Source organism: Botryllus schlosseri, chromosome 7 (assembly GCF_051294905.1).
Source record: "Botryllus schlosseri isolate E-star chromosome 7, Bs_hap1, whole genome shotgun sequence".
In the NCBI taxonomy this organism is placed as follows: domain Eukaryota; kingdom Metazoa; phylum Chordata; class Ascidiacea; order Stolidobranchia; family Styelidae; genus Botryllus; species Botryllus schlosseri.
The window spans coordinates 3,873,874-3,892,178 of NC_137242.1; the positions used below are offsets into that span (position 1 = coordinate 3,873,874).

The 18,305-nt window shown below is 40.6% G+C and overlaps 3 protein-coding genes across 5 annotated transcripts in view; 2 read left to right on the plus strand and 1 right to left on the minus strand.

The window, feature by feature from the left end:
* Positions 1 to 3,759: 3,759 nt before the first annotated feature.
* LOC145442583 (G2/mitotic-specific cyclin-A-like) lies at positions 3,760 to 9,957 on the plus strand. Of its 2 annotated transcripts, none has more exons than XM_080320532.1 (10): positions 3,760 to 4,032; positions 4,689 to 4,863; positions 4,925 to 4,978; positions 5,406 to 5,550; positions 5,609 to 5,733; positions 6,257 to 6,480; positions 7,101 to 7,305; positions 7,987 to 8,097; positions 8,363 to 8,496; positions 9,318 to 9,957. In XM_080320532.1, exons 2-10 carry the CDS (start codon positions 4,711 to 4,713, stop codon positions 9,382 to 9,384), a joined length of 1,218 nt encoding a protein of 405 aa, XP_080176658.1. In that variant the 5' UTR covers positions 3,760 to 4,032; positions 4,689 to 4,710; the 3' UTR covers positions 9,385 to 9,957. The 2 variants fall into 2 exon arrangements, with proteins under 2 accessions (XP_080176658.1, XP_080176657.1); XM_080320531.1 differs by having other exon boundaries at positions 3,767 to 4,032; positions 5,370 to 5,550.
* A 763-nt stretch (positions 9,958 to 10,720) lies between these two features.
* On the minus strand, positions 10,721 to 12,370 carry LOC145442582 (AP-4 complex subunit mu-1-like). The gene has a single exon (XM_080320529.1). It carries the CDS (start codon positions 12,223 to 12,225, stop codon positions 10,870 to 10,872), a length of 1,356 nt encoding a protein of 451 aa, XP_080176655.1. The 5' UTR covers positions 12,226 to 12,370; the 3' UTR covers positions 10,721 to 10,869.
* Positions 12,371 to 15,019: 2,649 nt separating this feature from the next.
* The window catches only part of LOC145442606 (inositol polyphosphate-4-phosphatase type I A-like), a 41,000-nt gene continuing 37,714 nt past the window's right edge, over positions 15,020 to 18,305 (plus strand). For both annotated transcript variants that reach the window (XM_080320567.1, XM_080320568.1), the window contains exons 1-3: positions 15,020 to 15,209; positions 17,018 to 17,082; positions 17,718 to 17,805. In XM_080320567.1, the coding sequence (XP_080176693.1) occupies positions 15,089 to 15,209; positions 17,018 to 17,082; positions 17,718 to 17,805 (274 nt within the window). In that variant the 5' untranslated portion in view covers positions 15,020 to 15,088. The remainder of the gene's footprint in view (positions 15,210 to 17,017; positions 17,083 to 17,717; positions 17,806 to 18,305) is intronic.

Sequence of the window (18,305 nt, forward strand, 5' to 3'; positions counted from 1 at the left end):
TCCTGTCGGCAGTATAACAGAACGAATTGTTAGGAACGTATTGTCATCAGCACGTACGATCGCGACTCATGGACGGAAGTTGACAAAACCGACGCCTGCGGTATGCGATAACAAACCTATAGCTATCCAATATACGGCCCTTTATTTATTCATGTAATCCGATATACGAAACTGGTCGAGTTGACCATACCACTTTCTAGCGATACAGGTCTTATCAGAATACAGGCAACCTTCCATTTTTCGTATGGGCCTATTACAAATGGTTTACAATTGAATGATATATTCATATTGTATATTAAAGTTCCGTATCAGTTTATGAATAGGACTGCATTTATCATGTCTCAAAACATTACGAGACTGTGATACAATGTAAAGATAGGAAGGTGTCGAATCACGACTTGGAGTTATACAGTCTTTGGACTCGGACATCTAGTTCTGTACCAGAATGAGTCTCTGGAAATGATTTGCGACGGAGCTAAACAACATATATGCTGGGCGATTTCCTATTTTTGATGCCACAGTTAGGTCTACCTATTGCAAACAATTGGTGTATGTTATTTTGTTGATTACCTGCTATTTAACAATTATTCATCACGCTCATGCACCCTACATGAAGTCTTCCGATTACGTCAAAAAGATATAATAACAAAGACGATGATCGCAGCGTGTAGCACTTCGCATATGGCGTAACTATCAGGCTGCAACTTAACAAAAGAAGTATTCCGTGAAAGCTTGTGTGTGAACGAGTGCGGGATACGATCAAGAAGTCTCAGCCACCACCTTTATCACCTATAAAACAATCTCATCGGTGAAATAGCGATAATCTCCCGCGGCTTCCGCCGTGAATAATGCGCAAGCATCGCGATGCCAATTCGCATTCACATTCCTGAACAGTTCGGCTTGACATATTGAATGCTGCATTGAGAATAAATGACGGGGTTCGCAGCATGAGAACCAGCGGGATCATTTTAGGGGCGCGTCGTCATCAAAAATTGTGAGGCGATGTCATATTTTGTATGAGCAGTGCATTCATGAAATGGGATATAATTCTACACAATATAGATGCCGATGATAGATACGATTGACAAAAGTCTCAACTCTCATATAGCCTAATATCAGAGTAGAGAGGATCCGATATTTTAAAATCCAAATCCTCTGTGGAGTTGCACCCCGCACTAAAGCTCAACGTCACTTCAAATCCGTATGATGTGCTTATTCTATATCCTGTCAATATAAAAGTATACTGACTTCAATCCGCTAGAAAGTGAGATGGAAATTTATTATGATTCAAAGTCCGTAAATCCTAATCCAAACTCTGGTCCATCCCAAAGTGGGTGGTTGATTGAAAGACTCCTACTCGTTTCGACTCATTCCTATCTCTTCATTTTATCGCGATCTTGTGTTAGTTTGAGTTGATGAAGTTAGTACTAGGGGTAGAGTGGGGTAAAACGCCTTGGCGAGGTAAGACGCCCACCATCAATATCACAGAACAAAGCGAGCATTGAATGCGTCACAGTATCGCAAATATCGCCCAATGGTCAGACGAAACTGTCACTTTGATTTCCACACCAGGCTGAAGATTTGTAATGTTTTAAGAGATTTTATGACTTTTACACATATTCTTACCAAAAGATAGCCTTTTACAATCAAGTGAAATGTCATATTTAACGGATGCTACAGAAACTTTTCCGGTTCTATTTATGCTTTCACTACGCGTAGTTGGATTTAAGCCACGGTCCGAAGATGAATTTAAAGAATAACCACCTGGTAACTGATCCACAAACAATGGCGACCTTGAGGCTAAAATGCCTATACCCCACCCTTGGGGTAAAACGCCCCACCCATTTAGTCCAGTAAATGTTGACTGAGTATAGTCGTTTATGGGTTCATCAAGGATGCTTTCTCGCGGAACACCATTCCTATCGAAATTGCTATTCAGCTGTGGAATATAGACTATCCCTCCGACGAAATAAGATATATCTCAAGAACTTCCGACTTGTTTTTTGATTTTCATAATCAGTTGGCATTTCTGGATGAAATTTGTTTTCAAAAGATCCGGTACGCCATGATGAGGCGGAGAAGCATATATAGGGATTATATATTTACCGGTTACTGAGTGGCATACTTTATTTAGTAGGCTATAACGGGGTGAAAGCCTGTGGAGGCGTTTTGCCCCACCCATTTAACAAAACGTCAAATTGGTGGACATAGATGAATGATAATTTTACATATGATAATTGATACTTGGACTTTTCATACGATCGTGGCAGAGTGGGGACGATATCTCGCGCGCAAATTCCGAAATTCAACTCGTTTCGACCAGTTTGGTGGATATTATGACGTTTCCCGCTTAGGGTAGGCGCGCTGCCCCACTCTACCCCCACAGCTGAACAATAAACTGAGTTTCACACAAATCCAAGGTATAAATTCGATTAATATCCGGTCAAAACCTTCAGTCTACTTTTTAAAATCCAAATCGGTGTTGAGAGGATGCGTTCGGAATATATTTCGGCCCAATCGCTTGACGTGGATTTCAATTGAAGCAGGTGTAGTGTAGGTGCTATCCGCGTGTGATTTTCCGTCCAAAATGGCAGATAGATATAGCAGTGGAGAAATAGCCTGTTGGTGTAACGAGGCGAATTGCAATTCTTGTCATCAATGGTTGCGGGAAAATACAATTTGTAATGTTTGTATAATGTCTACAACTCAAATATTCTATATAATTTCAATTTACGACTCGAGTCTTTAAGCAAACTATCGATGAAACAGATATAATCAATGTGTAACGGCATCTGTAATTCGTTGACGTTGCAAAATGGAGTCAACACCCAGTGCAATCTGGTGTTCACGGTTCATTAGATGAGTTGAATTTTTGAAATGGCGCCAAATCGATCAACGTATTTGGCGCTGCATTTGGCGACTGATTAACCACGAGATACTCTCAAAATAAGCAATCCCCGCGAGTTCATGTAATCATTGAAATCGTCAAATATTGTAAACAGATCTTCTTAGCGATGGGTCATGGAATTTAACGCCCGTTAGGCGAGCTCATGTATGTTTACTTGGTAGTCAATGTTTCAGTTTTGCCTGAACAGCGTTATGCCCATTGACCCAACAATCAGTACGATATTCAAACAAAAAGGACGCCTATAAGTCATACAAGAAACTAAATAAAAGGTTGTACCAACAAAAGTGCCGCGAGAGAGGACGCGCTTTGCTGTCCGGGAGACGTGCGCGTTACACGAAGCTGTGAAAACAATAGTATCACGTGATCATCCGCCGATTTGATTGGACGCCGGGTCTCGCGGGTTATTTAATTTAAAAAGCGTTTCAAATGACTTCCATTCGAGAGCCGCGAGAATACATCTTTCTTCTATACATTTACATGAAGGCCGTTGAGTAGCTATGCCATCTGACTCACTAAGGAAACAAAATATCTTTAGCGTCAGTAACTAGGCGTTGTAAGGATTTGTAACTATTGCTGAAGCAAAGTGAAGTAGACGCTGGTTTTGTTGTAGTGACAATGTTTTCTGTCGGTATCTTGGATACACAACTGAAATTGTGTTTTTTCCAATTTCAGCTACAAAATTTATACTTTATCATTGCCTGTATGGTAGCTGTCAATGAAGGCGTGTATTCATCGTGCTGAGCCGGATCCCTTTTGCGTTTATCCCCCACTCCGGATAGGACAGTGACCCTGTTGGTGACGCGATAATCATCATTGATCAGAGAAGCGGGTAATTCAAATCAGCGTGGAAGCTTCGCAGTAGATAGTTTGTGGGTTTTTCGTCAACCATTCACTCACGAAAACGATTGGAAGGCGGAAGAAATTTTAGTGTGAAGAACTGTTGAACATCTTCTATCGAGGAGGCATCAATTTTTATTTCGTTACTCGGGGAATGTTGGAAAAAGCGATGGGTCTCTGAGCTGGACATTGAGCTTCATCTGACGATTTGCCGATATCTTCGTTGGCATTTTATGCTTGAACAACCGGTTTGGATACAAAGAATCAGGAATTTTACTATTTTAAAGGTAAGGGCGTTGGCTGTTTCTCAGGTGAAGACCTCTGTGTCTCTATAATCAGGTTCACTTATAGTGCAATTACTGCAGTAAGACCATAGCTGTTCCTTTATTGTTGGTATTTTCACATATTGGGAACTCAAAAGTGCAAGGTATATGAGCGTAACTTGTCTTCATCGCCACTAATTTGTATAGTGTGATGCTGCTGTAAAAGCTCTGCTGTGTTCAGTGAATCAAATCAATTTTGTTCTGGATCAACTTTATTTATAAATCAGTCATTATAGCAGGAGCAGCAGGCCGGCAGACTCTCTTAACTACACTCTTCATATTTGTTGTTTTAAATTGAGGCTGGAATCAAGTATACTATTAACAGGATCATGCTTGTAAAAAACAGCATAGTAAAGCCTGGCTCCTGAATCATGCCTAAATACTTGATCCGTTTTTTCAGGCCTGCAACTGAATTCAACATGAATTGCATTTGATGCTGCAAGCTGTTGTCAGGAATTATGCGTTAAATTGCATTTGTTCATTGAGTTACACCTGATTATTTTGAAAATCCAAGCCATCACTATAGCTTTGCTGGTCAATAGGAAGTCGCTTATAATTCTTGGTCGAATAATACTCGGCTATATCTAAGCTCATTCTGATTATTAAAATGTCTCTTGCAGATTTTAATCAAGATAGAAGTATATGATGTTGTCTCAAAATAATGCGCAACAAGAAAACCAGGCTTTACCGCCTGGTAAAGCAGGAGAAAATGCTCGTCCTCAGCGCATGGTGCTTGGTGAACTTAACCAGAACGTAATGGGGGCGAGGGTACAACCTTTTAGAGCTGCCAAGCAGGTAAGAGGTGTACGTACGTCTCTCGGAAACTGTACTTACTTTGCAATGTTGGTTTTCACAGAACGCAACAACTGAAGGGTTTTTTAATACCAAATCACAGGCCACAGATTTTAAGGTGAGAATAGTTTTGAACTGACATTTTCCACAGTATAGTACATTTCAAGTTCGAGTTTTAAGTGATATGATTGTCTGTTTGTAAAATAATTTGTAAATTATTTTCGACAGTAGAGTAAAACAATTGAAGGTAGAATGAAGCAATATGATCGTCTTTTTTCCACAGTACAGCACCATAGTTACCGGTACCCCTGAATATGTAGATAATATATTATCCTGCAGAATTCATACCTTCACCAAGTTTGCGGTCTTCAAATTGTTCTGTGGGGCATTTTCCAAGGTAGACTAATATAGTTACTTGTGGATATGTAGGTATTATATTAATATTGAATTTACTTCCATGCCATAATGAACCTTGCCTTTGACCTGATCCTCTTTCGTATGTTCCACAGTGTGAACAATGCGCCATTCATGGTTTTCATACGCAGATATATGATGAAACTGCCCATGACCGTGTCACTGAAAAGGCTCCGCAAATACCTAAATCTGAGAAGCCGAGTTTACCAGCGGCACTGACAGCCTTGCCGTCTGCCAGGTTACCACTATCCACTCTGGAGTTATCCGGCCCTCATGGTGAGTTCTTGGATTGCCAATATCCTTGGAAGTGTGTGAAATATCGCTCGTGTTTCAGATTCGCCTATGGTGTTGGATACCTCAGACAGCTCGGAACAATCTGCTGATATTGATGTGGAATCGTCATTGTACGGTGTTGCTGAATACGCTGATGAAATCTTCGCACACTTGCGGGTTGCCGAGGTGAGATTACATCTGGTTATCGTTAGTCAATGGCATGATAAGCTATAATTTGAATCATCCATGTTTGATTAGCTTCTTGGAGGTAGATGTCCAAGCAGTCAATTTCACAAGTCAGGGGTAATCGTCGGCAACTAGTAGAGAATTGAAAATAACATTGTGTATCAGCAATTGTATCACCAAATGTGATGTCGCCTGCATGGCAATTTGCACAATTGAGAAGATCAATTATTTGAATTGTCATGCTGTTTCAGGCTTGACGATGTGATTGTTCTTATACAAATACTATGTTATTTTTAATTGTATCAGTTGCTGACGATAACCCCTGGGAGTGACGATTGTCGGCCAAACATATCTGGGCCTATTCCGATCTGAATATATACAATTGTGTATATCAAAGTTATGTACCTCCTCTTGATGTTACAGCGTAGTTCATTGTTGCTTGATCTGTGATAATTCCAGGTCATTGTCGTGCAGGATGTCTGTTAATTTGGAGATTTGTTCAGCCTTTCCTTTCGTATTACAGAGGCGCACTCGTCCTAAAGCCAACTACATGAGGAAGCAGCAAGACATCACAGCGAACATGAGAACGATATTGGTCGACTGGCTGATAGAGGTGTCTGAAGAATACAAACTCCACACGGAAACGACCCACCTCGCAGTGAACTATATAGACCGATTTTTATCATTAATGGCCGTCATGAAAGTCAAGCTGCAGCTTGTAGGGACAGCTGCAATGTTTTTAGCAGCGTGAGTATATTTCCTTGCGTGTGTCATTCGTTGGGATTGTAGTGGTACTGGTACATTCACATGTTTCGGGGTCCATACATCTTTGATTCAAGTCTCAAACTTGCTCTGTATGGAATTTGAGTACAGTATCTGGTGACTGGTTGATACAGGTGGATTATGCTTCAATCGTATATTGTGATTCGTTGGTACATTCGCATGCTTTCATGTCCATAATGTCATTGATCAATATCAAAAGTTGGTCTGTATCTGGTCACAGGTTAATATTGAGTGAAATTTGCTTTGATCATTGGATATAGTGCTTGCTAAGTAGGAGATTTGGGAATAATCTGGTGACTTGGTTGATATTAGATGTAATTTGCTTCAATCATAGTAATATAGATATCGTTTGGTAGATTCACACGTTTCAACATGTCTTTGATATCAAATGTATTATGCTCTATTCATCGGATAGAGTGATCGGTTGATTTGTAATGGTGGATATGTACAGTTTACACTGAGCCGGTGGAGCTGTATGCCGCGCGCAGGTTTTTATTGATATGTGACTTGAGATGTGGACTGAATCGAAACACTGCTTATCCTGTGGCAAAATGGAAGGTTTCTAATCTGTATTGTATTCACAGTAAATTTGAAGAAATATACCCCCCTGATGTCGGCGAATTTGTATACATCACCGACGACACGTACACGAAAAAACAAGTTCTCAGGATGGAACATTTGATATTGAAAGTGTTGAAGTTTGATGTGGCCGTTCCCACTTCCAATCAGTTCCTGGCGCGGTTCCTCAAGTCCGCCAACGCGGATAAGAAGACAGAAATGCTTGCTTCAGTAAGTGTAGTCTGATTGAGGAAAGACGCTAATGATTACTTTGCCTCGCACCGTTTGCAGTTTGGAAACTCCGGTATCATTATATTGCCTATCCCATCCATTTTGTTCAGCTGATAGCAGACAGTGTAGATCAGTGGTTCCCAACCCAACCCCTGTATCAAACTCTATCCCCCTCATATTTTCGGATCCGAGAAAGGGGACATGTAAATAGGGAAATTTGTACTACAGCTTATGTAAATTGACTGAAGAAATGTCACTTTTCGTGGCGATTCCTGAAAATTGTTGTATCTTGTGATATTTTGCAGCGGGTTGACCATATTTTTTAGTAAACTTTCCTGCCAGTTCCAGAGTAATCTGTTTTTCACCTGCATTTTGTGCTAGTTGCCGTTTAATTGAATATATCTCTAAGGAATGTCCTAAAATTTTGCCCCTCTTTTTCTCGAAATCACCTATATTGGGAACCACTGATGGTGATGAATTTGGACCTTGGTAATAGGATTATTTATCAGTCAATGGACGTTAATTGGTGGAGTATTTACAAACAAGTAATTGTTAATTTTTAATATTCGGGAATTAATGTGATATTGAAAGCGCTTTCTAGCTATACAGTGTATTTGATAGCAGTTTTTTAAAGATTCGAACCTCTTGTATGCAGAATCCTGAGTTGTGTCATGTTTTCAGTATCTATGCGAACTGGCTTTGACTGATGTCGACATGGTCGCTCTACTTCCGTCGTTTGTGGCGGCGTCGGCTGTTTGTCTGGCGAGTTACGCAGTGTCTGGAAAAATATGGGTGAGTGTACCTTGCATAATTTTCAACTTGGTATCCTGCGTCATTATAACTGCTACGTGGTGCCCGAATCTTGATACTCCCTGGGTATCAAATCACTGAGATACTTCATTTTGCCAAGCCCTGATTTTAACGAGTTCAGTTGGTTTATAAATTCTTGTATCTTCTATAAACCTTCCCGTCATTGAATGTTAATTGCCGTAACGCTTTCTAGACCTATATAATTACAAATGGAGTGAGGTCTCACTCTTGTGCTGTCTCTATACAGGACGAGGACATTCGCGAATGTACGCAATATGAACTTGAAGATTTGGCTCCGTGCATTTCACAGCTTTACAGTTTGTTCAACGCTGCGCCGTACAGCTCGCAACAGGCGGCAAGGGAAAAGTACAAGGAAGCCAAGTAAGTTGCTCTTCATTTGCAAGCCGGCGTGCCGGGACCATATTGATGATACGGAGGCCACTTGATATTGAACTTGGTCTGAAACTTCTTGGGATCTATCATATCCGACTACTCTGGTTAGCAAAGGGATTCTGAACTCATCTGAACAAAGTCACAGTATGTTGATATTGCCGCGATTTGGGAATTTTCATGAACCATCAGTCGGGGATTTGCCATTCTACGGTCCTTGCCAATGGCTGTTTTCTGTATATTGATGCGGTTAATATTCCACCAACAATTGGTGGGTTCCCATTCACCCATTTTAGGGCCTCGAATAATTTTAAAACACATGTGAAGCTGTGACTCTAACCCTGCAGTTGGTTTCTATTACAAAGTTGCGAGTAATTAGTACTTCTCGATCTGCATCAGACACTCTTAGTCCACTACAGTGGTTCCCAACCTTTTTCGACTCGTCGCCCCCTTTTCAACTCCACACCGATTATCGCCCCCAAATTTTGGGAACCGAAAAATGGGCATACAAACTGTATTCACCTGGGGGGCTGACTAGCAAAGAAAAGGTGAACTTTTCGTCTCGAACTTCGACACTTTTGCAGCTAAATTTTCGTGGCCCAACAAAAAAAATGGTCATTTCTTCGGCATGACTCCAATACGGCCGTTTGAATTGCCCCTTTGCTATTTTTTTCGCCCCCTGTTGCCCCCTTTGTCCGTTTTTGCCATTCATTTTCCCCTCCCCTATACCGATAAATCGCCCACGTTGGGAACCACTGGTCCACTACACGAGTTTTCATCAACGTGATACTCAATTTATTTGATACTTTCAGATTGGAATGCGTGTCGTCATTGGAAATGCCAAGCAGCCTCCCATTCGACGACGTTCAAGAACCGTGAACCTTCAATAATTTATTTATTACCGTCTTCTCGGAGACGGATTTATTCTCGATTTGGAAGGCTGCTTGCCGATGTGGAGTTGAATTACGCCATCACGAAAAAAAGGGGACGTCACACAAGTTATGTTTTGAGACCTGCCGTGCAGGCGTTTCAACCGTTGAAGCTTTTCAATCACTGCCACGAAAGCTCGTTTTTTACGATTTGTCTTCTTTTGCGACGACTCTTTCGCTTAATCGGAGGACAGCAAAGGGGTAGCCGGTGACGCGCTGCTGCACAAATTTTTGGTTGCTAGAAAATTCTCGTTCGAAAATCATGTACGACCGTAATTTCATTGGAAAAGACTCGTTCGTTCTGTATTACCGTATATGCCGTGGCTATTTCTTGTCATGTGGCGTTCGAAATGTTATTGAATATTGGCCTTTGGAATCACAGTGCTCTACGCTTCTTCGTTCGATGTTGCTTTTCTTGGCGTTCCGTTTGTAAGTTCTTGTTAGGGTGTTTGAGGAATGGCACGGTGCAGCAGTTTTGATCGCGATTTGTTACTTAATAAATGATTTTACATTCTTAACATTATCGGACTTGACGGATTTGTGCATGATATAGGTTGGAAAATATGTAGTGTTGACTAGCCATGGCAGTTAGAGACCTAGTTGTATCTTTGAATCCTTCCATCACCCTTCCAATTCAGCAAGATTTAGATTTTATTGATTACATGTGAGGGTAAATTATACATGCTCAATGCTGAGCTGCTCTACGTGGAAAGGAATTTGATAGTCAACTTTACAAAATGACCTGAGTTCCAAGTCAACATTGAAGTCATTAAATTACCTAATTAGTAATTACATCGCTTTACGTGCCGGTGTTGACTTGTGAAGCAGACATAGGCGTGTACAGCAATTGAGAAGCTTGGTTTTATTGAGCCTCCACCGTTTTGTCAAAATTGAACCAAGCATCTCAATCTGTACTCCAATCATCTTGCAAAATGCAATGAGTTGAATAACTCCAGTAGAAAAGTGGGCGACTTTTTCATTTTAATCATGTATCAAATTCGACTTGCCTCGGGTCATCTTCAAAAATCAAATGACTTGAGTTGACTCAAGTCAAATGTGCATGAGCAATGGCGCGATGTGACTTGTGCTTCGAAGCCAGTAACTGGTTCCCAACATCGAGTCATTTCGGCGTGGATTTGATACTCCGGCGTATTGAGGCTGCAACTTCTGTTGTTCCCGAGATGCGCAAGTCTGATAGTCAAATTCATTAATATGTTTGTGAGCAACCAACCAGTCTGCCCAAGCCCAATATTAAGAACTAGCTTGACAACATTTAATGGAACATCTTCAGACTAGCGAGTTGTAAATGTATTTGACAAAAAATTTCAGAATCCACAAATTATATCCGAAAGAAACATTCAAAACAAGAATACTCGGAGCCCAGCAGCATCCAGCGTACAAATCTCCGTCATTCGCCTTTGGTGATTGACAAGTATTAGACAAACCAATCTTTCAACTGGAACTCAAAGTCTTTGCAACGCGTCGAGCGTCGCACCCATCTCCCGATGCTTTTTGCAGTGTTAGTGGCGATATTGTGAACCTTCAAACCGTGAATGTTCATACATGAAATGCACATATCTGGAATTTCGAAACTTAAATTCAAAAATAACATTTGGTACTTCATAAATGGAAGTACTTCGGACAGTAACAGAGTGATGGTTATGGAATGATGTGATTGCGATGGAAATATGGGTGTGCTGATAGTCAAGAACTTACGTTCAGTGTCCTCACTGAACGTCACGCTTTGCAGCGAGGATGTGGCTTGTAAAGAATGCAGTTTTGAAGGTAACGGTAGCGTGCCTGACCACTTCGTCGCACTGACACCCGCAGGTAATGCACAGAATATCTTGCAGCACAGAAGTAATTCTGTCATTGGGCCTTTTTGAGTTTTTGTGAAGTTGTGATACATGGTAAACGGCAGCACCGTATCACTCGTGTCGACTTGATAATCTAGAACATGATTTAGTCCGGGATGTGACAAATGCGTAAATGATGGTAAATTATTTTTCATATCATCGCCGTCGGTGAGACTGTGAAAACGTTTAGCAATCACATTCACTTTTCCAGATTGTCGATCAGAGTTCGAAGCATCAACGATATTGTCTGACATTTTTATGTGCAGTTGCACCGGGGCATTTAGATAACTCTTTGAGCTCATCTCCCCGTTCAATCGAATATTGAATAGTTGACCGTCAGGGTTGATGACCACAGTAAGATGTTCGATCATATCCAGAAATACTTCATCAACAGCTTCCTTTTGCGATGCTAATGGTGCTTTTGATGCATCACCAGATTTTACATATCGATTTTCTTTCGCTGTTTTAACTCCAAACAGATTATCTGGTATGAAATCAAAAGTTTTATCTTCTTCTGTAGCAGCAAGTTGTTTACACTCATTAATGGCATTCTTGGAGACAATGCCCGGCTGACATAGTCCGAACGTTTTAATTATCAACTCATAGACGACAGCGATATGATTCATTATATTCTTGCTTGTGAGATCTCCTACAAGGTCCATGCATTCCTGGGTGAACTTTTTCAAGGATTCTACCATCAAAAAGCTTGCGATATATGGCGTCTCTAATGCTGCGACCGTATAAACTTCACCCTCACTCGCATGTACGTAATACATGTCCTCAATTTTCATACATGGAGATAATATAGCGGTTGATAAGTTTTTTACGGCGTGTCTGTAAAAGATTTCGGGGTTCCATTTTTGTGTGGACGCCAGAAAACATTTTTGAGCAAGAATATCCCCGTCAGTGTTGATGATGAATATTCCGTTTATCATTTGTTTCGTTGCATCAGTTTTACGGATATTATAGTTATTAGGCTATGAAGTAGAGATCTTGATCAAAACAAATTTACGAGTCAGTCATTATAATTATGAATTCCCAGCGAGTTCCCTAATCAGACTATAAGCAAGACAATGTATGAAGTTGAAAGGCTAACATTCATAAAGTTATACACACACTTCAAGCACATTTGAGGCTGTCGCGACACTTTTTGTAGGATAAATGTTCTCTTGAGGTGTATCTATTTTGTCAATGTCGCCAAGCCAGCTATACTTCAGTAGCATCAATGGTGGCAACTACCTTGACACTAACCAACAATTATTTCATGGAGATAGTTGACATTGATGGCTGATGCTATATCCAAGTACAGGATAATAATTCATTTCCTTGAGGAGTCAAGATGGCTGCTGATATTTGATAGTACTCAACTACAATAATGTTCCTGGAGCGGTCGACATAGTTGCAGACATTGATACTGCTTGAGCAAAATACTGAAATATTTCATGGTAGAGTGGAGATAGTGGCCAATATTGATACTGTACTCAAGTATAGAATAATGAAATAGGCATGGAGTGGTCAACATATTTATATATTAGCCGACATATATCGGTGCTACTCAAAGAATAATGAAATATTTCATGGTAGAGGCGAGATACTTGGTGACATTGATACTATACTCAAGTAGAATAGTTGGCAACATTCTCAATTGTGGAGTTAAGCGACATTGAAAAATGGATACACTCACTTAGTCCAGAAGCTGTTTCAGTTGTTGTAAACTCAAACTTGTAGATGTGTCATTAATTTGATCCACTATAGATTCCTTATGACATACAGCAAATAAACCCCAATTCACTAAAATTACTCATTGCTGCTCAAGGAAGGTTTTAATGCCAATTCAAGCAGATCAAATATATACTAGCATTCATCACAACGAGAAAAACACACATTACAATTTAGCAGGGAAAACCCCATCTTCACGCTGAGAGTCCCATTTTTCTACCCAGTCGTTCGGGCACAATGATTTGAAGTTCTTCTGAAATAACTTGCATACTCTTGTGTCTTCGCCCATCCTTCCTAGTTGAGTCTCACAGCGATGAAAGTCGACATAGTTTTGCCAGCAGTATTTAGCCTGGTTGCAGTTCGGGTATCGCGGATCGAACGGCGGAGTACGCTGCTTTTCGATGCGGTCAAGGATAGCTTCGGTATCTAGAGTTGCAGACATTTTAACTTGGCCCAATGGAACTCGGGATATTCACTCTTCAGAACCGCTAACCGTACAGCTGGCTTGACGAAGGTGAGTTGTGAAGGATAGCGTAACACGAAATAGTGCGTGTACGTGCGCTCAAAATAGGATTGAACCATTGAGCTACTTTTTATTCTCTGTAAATGGGATGCGATGCCGTTCGATAACTATACCTGCGTACGGAAGTTTGGAATATCTGTTATATCCAATGATATAGAACACAATTTATGATTTCATTTTTCATGAATCCCGTGATAGATGGAAATGAAGATCGTATATTTATCATGTTGCCGTTGGATCATAGCCTTTACAAACTAGCTGGTATGTTGCCTATTTATCCAACCATAGCCTTGTAAAGGCTATGGTTGGATAAATAGGACTACTTACAGCCAGACTGTTCAGAGTCAAGTGTACCTGTTTGATGCTGGTGTGATCAGACTAGATGACCTTCACGGTCTTATCGATCATTCCTATCTAATACCGAATACTGTGCACGCATATTTTCTGTACCACCATACCATCACTGCCGTTTGTTATGTATTTTGGTTCGATGAAAATAAAGACTCTCTCTCTCTCTACGCCAGGAAGTATGGAATATCCCTTATGTCCATTAATAGACGACTCGTTTATTGTTTCCACTTTTCATGAAGGCCATGATAGATAGAAGCAGGGATATCCCTGGATAGAAGGGGAGGTCTTATATTTTTCCCATTGTGCTCTGGATCAAACGTTTCATTATCAGTTATAAAAAAAGGGGGGGGGGGTTAACAAGACTTTAACTCGAAATTGGGCAGTCAAAACAATGACTTGGGCTGGGACTGAGTCAAAATACCATGACTCAGACTCGACCCTCTACTCAATGACTTGGACTCGGCCTTGACTCGGTGGTGAATTGAAAATGACTCGACTTGACTTAGTCAAACCATAGCAATTTACATCGTAGCTACGCTGTAAATTGCTATGGTCAAACTATAAAAATGAGATTGACTTGTGACACGGAGCCTTGTGACTTGGTTACAACCCTGTTGAGTACTTTAGAAATGTTGAACTACTTCGTTACTGACCACCTCTGCGGATGACACGGAGGAGAAGAAAGAGTGGTACTGATCACTCCATCTATCCCAACTCCATCATCACAGCAGCGGCATGATGCAGATCAAAAGAATTAAATATTTCTTTCTTGCATGTAGTAGCCAGCACATCAGCTGCAATATAGTTAGAAAAGTTAATATAGTACATTCATTTTCCATAGCTTTTACTAAGGTGGCAACGTTACGGCGACAAAAAGGTCAGGAGATAATGGTCCTGCGAATTCCGGTACGGAGATTTATGTGCGTATTCGCGCTGTGATATTTGGTATTTCATGAAAGAAGCCCTTTTGAGGATCGAATCACTTAGTAAAATGAGCTACTTCGGTACATTTCAATTCATGATTTATCACTTACCGAACTGAACAATGAACATTGAACATATGTTCCTTATTCACACACCTCAGGGCGTTAGGGAGCTACAACTGCAGAAGACGGGACTTTCACTATTTAGAGGTACATTCTGGTTTTGTTTACGATTGTAACTGGAATGGAAGTAGGTGCCGTCTTCAGTTTAATTGTGAGAATATGCGTTTTAATTCTAGCGAACTAAAGCAAATGGCTGCTGTTTCAGGCGGTAAAAATTGCACGAAAGAAGGTGTGTTGAGCTTGAAAGAAAAGGAAGGAAAACTATGGAACAAAACGGACGGTAAGAGCAAAAAGACGATTGCATGATCGGACAGTGGATCAGTGAAGTGATCATATAACATAGTTCTCAATTTTCATTCGGCCAATCGAAACATGTCTCTACTTCCTATTCATTTATTCGCCCCTTTTACCAATATTGTTATAATTTTGTTCCGTCATGGATTGAACCAGCATGTATAGTCTGATGTGGAAATGGTTTTTCATTTGAATTGATCGGAATTGTACAGGGACAACTGACAAGAATATTTTCAGACTCCACACTCTTTTATATGCCCATGTTGTTGTACAGATGATTGTGGGGGCTTACTGGAGCGTTGCACCCTAATTCCATGCGGCCCCTAACCCAAGAAAATTAATTGAATGTAACTTGAAAATTAATATAAATTCCATCTATTCAGTGTTCAGTAGAAGTAGAAGTAACCATCTTAAATTTCTACTCTAGTAGAAGCACAAGTAGTGACTTCCATTCCAAGTCTAATTTTGAATAAGAAACTAGAAGTAGAAGTAGTAGTAGGCCACAACCACTTGTGTAAGTATCTTGCAGGTAAGAAAATGCTATTTGAGCATGCCAAAAAAGTAGAAGTACTTCGTTACCAACTATACCTCTCTGCTACTAATCAACCAATTATAGATACTGTATAAAACGTAATGGTGGAGCATAGGCTAGGTAGAGCTTCTTGATCAGTAGGCTGTCGGTTCATAAAGCTTGTATCGGGTCAAGTGTAGAATACGGCCACCTCGAGAAAGTGACCCCCATGACCATCACCGATTAATGTTGCACATGAACATCTCAAAACTCTTAGTGTTTCACATGACATCAACAAATGCTTCCCATGAACACGTCAAAATAATTTTTTTTTTGGCAGTGTGGAGAGACGGATATTAGGGTTGGGGACAGGGGGATATTAGGGTTGGGGACGATATTAGGGTTAGGTTAGGGGTAATATTAGGGTTGGGGGACGGGGATATTAGGGTTGGGTTAGGGGTAATATTAGGGTTGGGTTAGGGGATAGGGTTAGGTTAGGGGTAATATTAGGGTTGGGTGACGGGGATATTAGGGTTGGGTTAGGGGATAGGGTTAGGTTAGGGGTAATATTATGGCTAGGTTAGGGGTAATATTAGCCCTAACCTAACCCTAAAACCCCAACCCTAATATTAACCTAACCCTAATAGCCCCCCTCCGCCAACCCTAATATCCCCCCTACCCCAACCCTAATATTACCCATAACCTAACCCTAATATCCCCCCTCCGCCAACCCTAATATCCCCTCTACCCCAAACCTAATATTACCCCAACCCTAAAATCCCCTAACCCAACCCTAATATCCCCGTCCCCCAACCCTAATATCCCCCTCCCTCCAACCCTAACACCCCCCGCAAACCCTAATATCAGTCTCTCCACAGGCAAAAAAGCAGTTTATTTTGACGTGTTCATGGGAAGCATTTGTTGTTTTAATGTGAAACACTGATCGGTAAAGGTCATGGGGATCACTTCTCGCGGTGGCCGTATTCTACACTTGACCCCTTGTATCAGCAGCGTTCCGCTCTAGATGCTTGGAGAGGAAAGATGGTAGTGACTTGACTACCATACTATATAACCTCAGGGTCCCTTCACATGTCCATAATCAAAACACCTCAATGGTACAGACGAAAATAAACTCTTTAATCCTAATATTCATTTCATATCACTGGTCTGGCGCTGTGTGCCTGGTTTGATTTTATAAAAATTTCCATACCAACGTACCTACTGATTGCACGCTGTAAAATTGACTTCATCCAAATCGATCTGATTGTGAATGAAATTTTCAGTGTTAACGGAACGTTGGTGCCGACTGGTGGACAATCTATTCTTTTACTACAAAACAAAAGACTTGGTGAGTAATATTTATCGGTGTAGTAAGAGAGTACGGTCATTCATTATCAACTTATGAAAATCGGAATACGGTATCTCGGTTCACAAATTTTGGATTTGAATAAAATAGTATTTACGGTGACCGATTCTTTAATTATTTATTGTAGTTGTGCTCACCGACGTCACCGTAAATACTATTTTATTCAAATCCAAATTTTTCGACGGCAATAACTCCGCTTCCACTGGTTGGAATTGAACCAAATTTGGTGGACATCGTTCCTATAGACAACGTAACACTTTCATGGGGTGAACAGAAAATTTTCAATTTTTTTATTATGTATTTTTATATAATAAATCGAAACTTTCTTCTCCTGTAGCAATGCGGCTACTGGCTGGAATTGAACCGAATTTTGGAGTGTAGGCTTAAATTAGGAAGCCTAACAATTTTATCAAGTAGCCAGTATGATTTGAGAAAAAAAGTCATTTTTGAATACCCCTAGCCTACATATTTGAGCTTTTCACATCATTCATATTGCTGTGATACTCAAATACTCGACTCGGAATCACGCAGGTACTCGATTTTTCCCAGCCGTCTGATCGATCCCACATGAGATCATGAAAACTGTGTCTCTTACGTCTTCCTGCTTATGCTTTTAGAAATCGGAACCTCACGGTGTTCTCGTACTTGAAGGATCTCATGTAAGAACTGTAACCAATGAATACAAAGGATGTGCCTTCATATTGGGTAAGTACGCCTACGTTGCCGTTACTATACAGGTCATGTCTTGGAGATGGTGCTATCGGATTTGTCATCACGGTCCGCTATAAATAGCCCAGGCTTACATTCTGCATAGCTATGATGTGTTCTGCAAAGCTTACATTCTGCCGAGCTTGTTATAGATTTGGTATGGAACGGAAAATTACATTGCATTTCAAATAACCAGGGTTGTAATGACTCGAGTCGTGGTGACTCGATTTGACTCGAATCATTTTACCAAATGCCTAAAATGACTCGACTTGAGTCAATTTGTGTATCGACTCAACTTGCACTTGAGTCATTAGGCGTGACTCGAACCAAGTCTTGAGACTAGGACGGCCAAGACAGGACATTTCATTGTAACTTCAAAGATTGGTATTTCATCTATCAGCGCTGATACTTGGAAAATATAGGGCCGGAACTGTTAGGATTTAGGAAGATTACGTCATTATAAATGTGAGACATTCTGTATCACTCGAGCAGAGTTA

What these genes read in the sequence shown, in the direction of transcription:
- LOC145442583 (XM_080320531.1), top strand. Translation starts at nt 4,711, where the DNA reads ATGATGTTGTCTCAAAATAATGCGCAACAAGAAAACCAGGCTTTACCG. An exon ending in GGAGTTATCCGGCCCTCATG is followed by an intron (nt 5,551 to 5,608) that starts GTGAGTTCTTGG and finishes CTCGTGTTTCAG; the next exon opens with ATTCGCCTATGGTGTTGGAT. An exon ending in CACACTTGCGGGTTGCCGAG is followed by an intron (nt 5,734 to 6,256) that starts GTGAGATTACAT and finishes TTCGTATTACAG; the next exon opens with AGGCGCACTCGTCCTAAAGC.
- LOC145442582 (XM_080320529.1), bottom strand. Translation starts at nt 12,225, where the DNA reads ATGATAAACGGAATATTCATCATCAACACTGACGGGGATATTCTTGCT.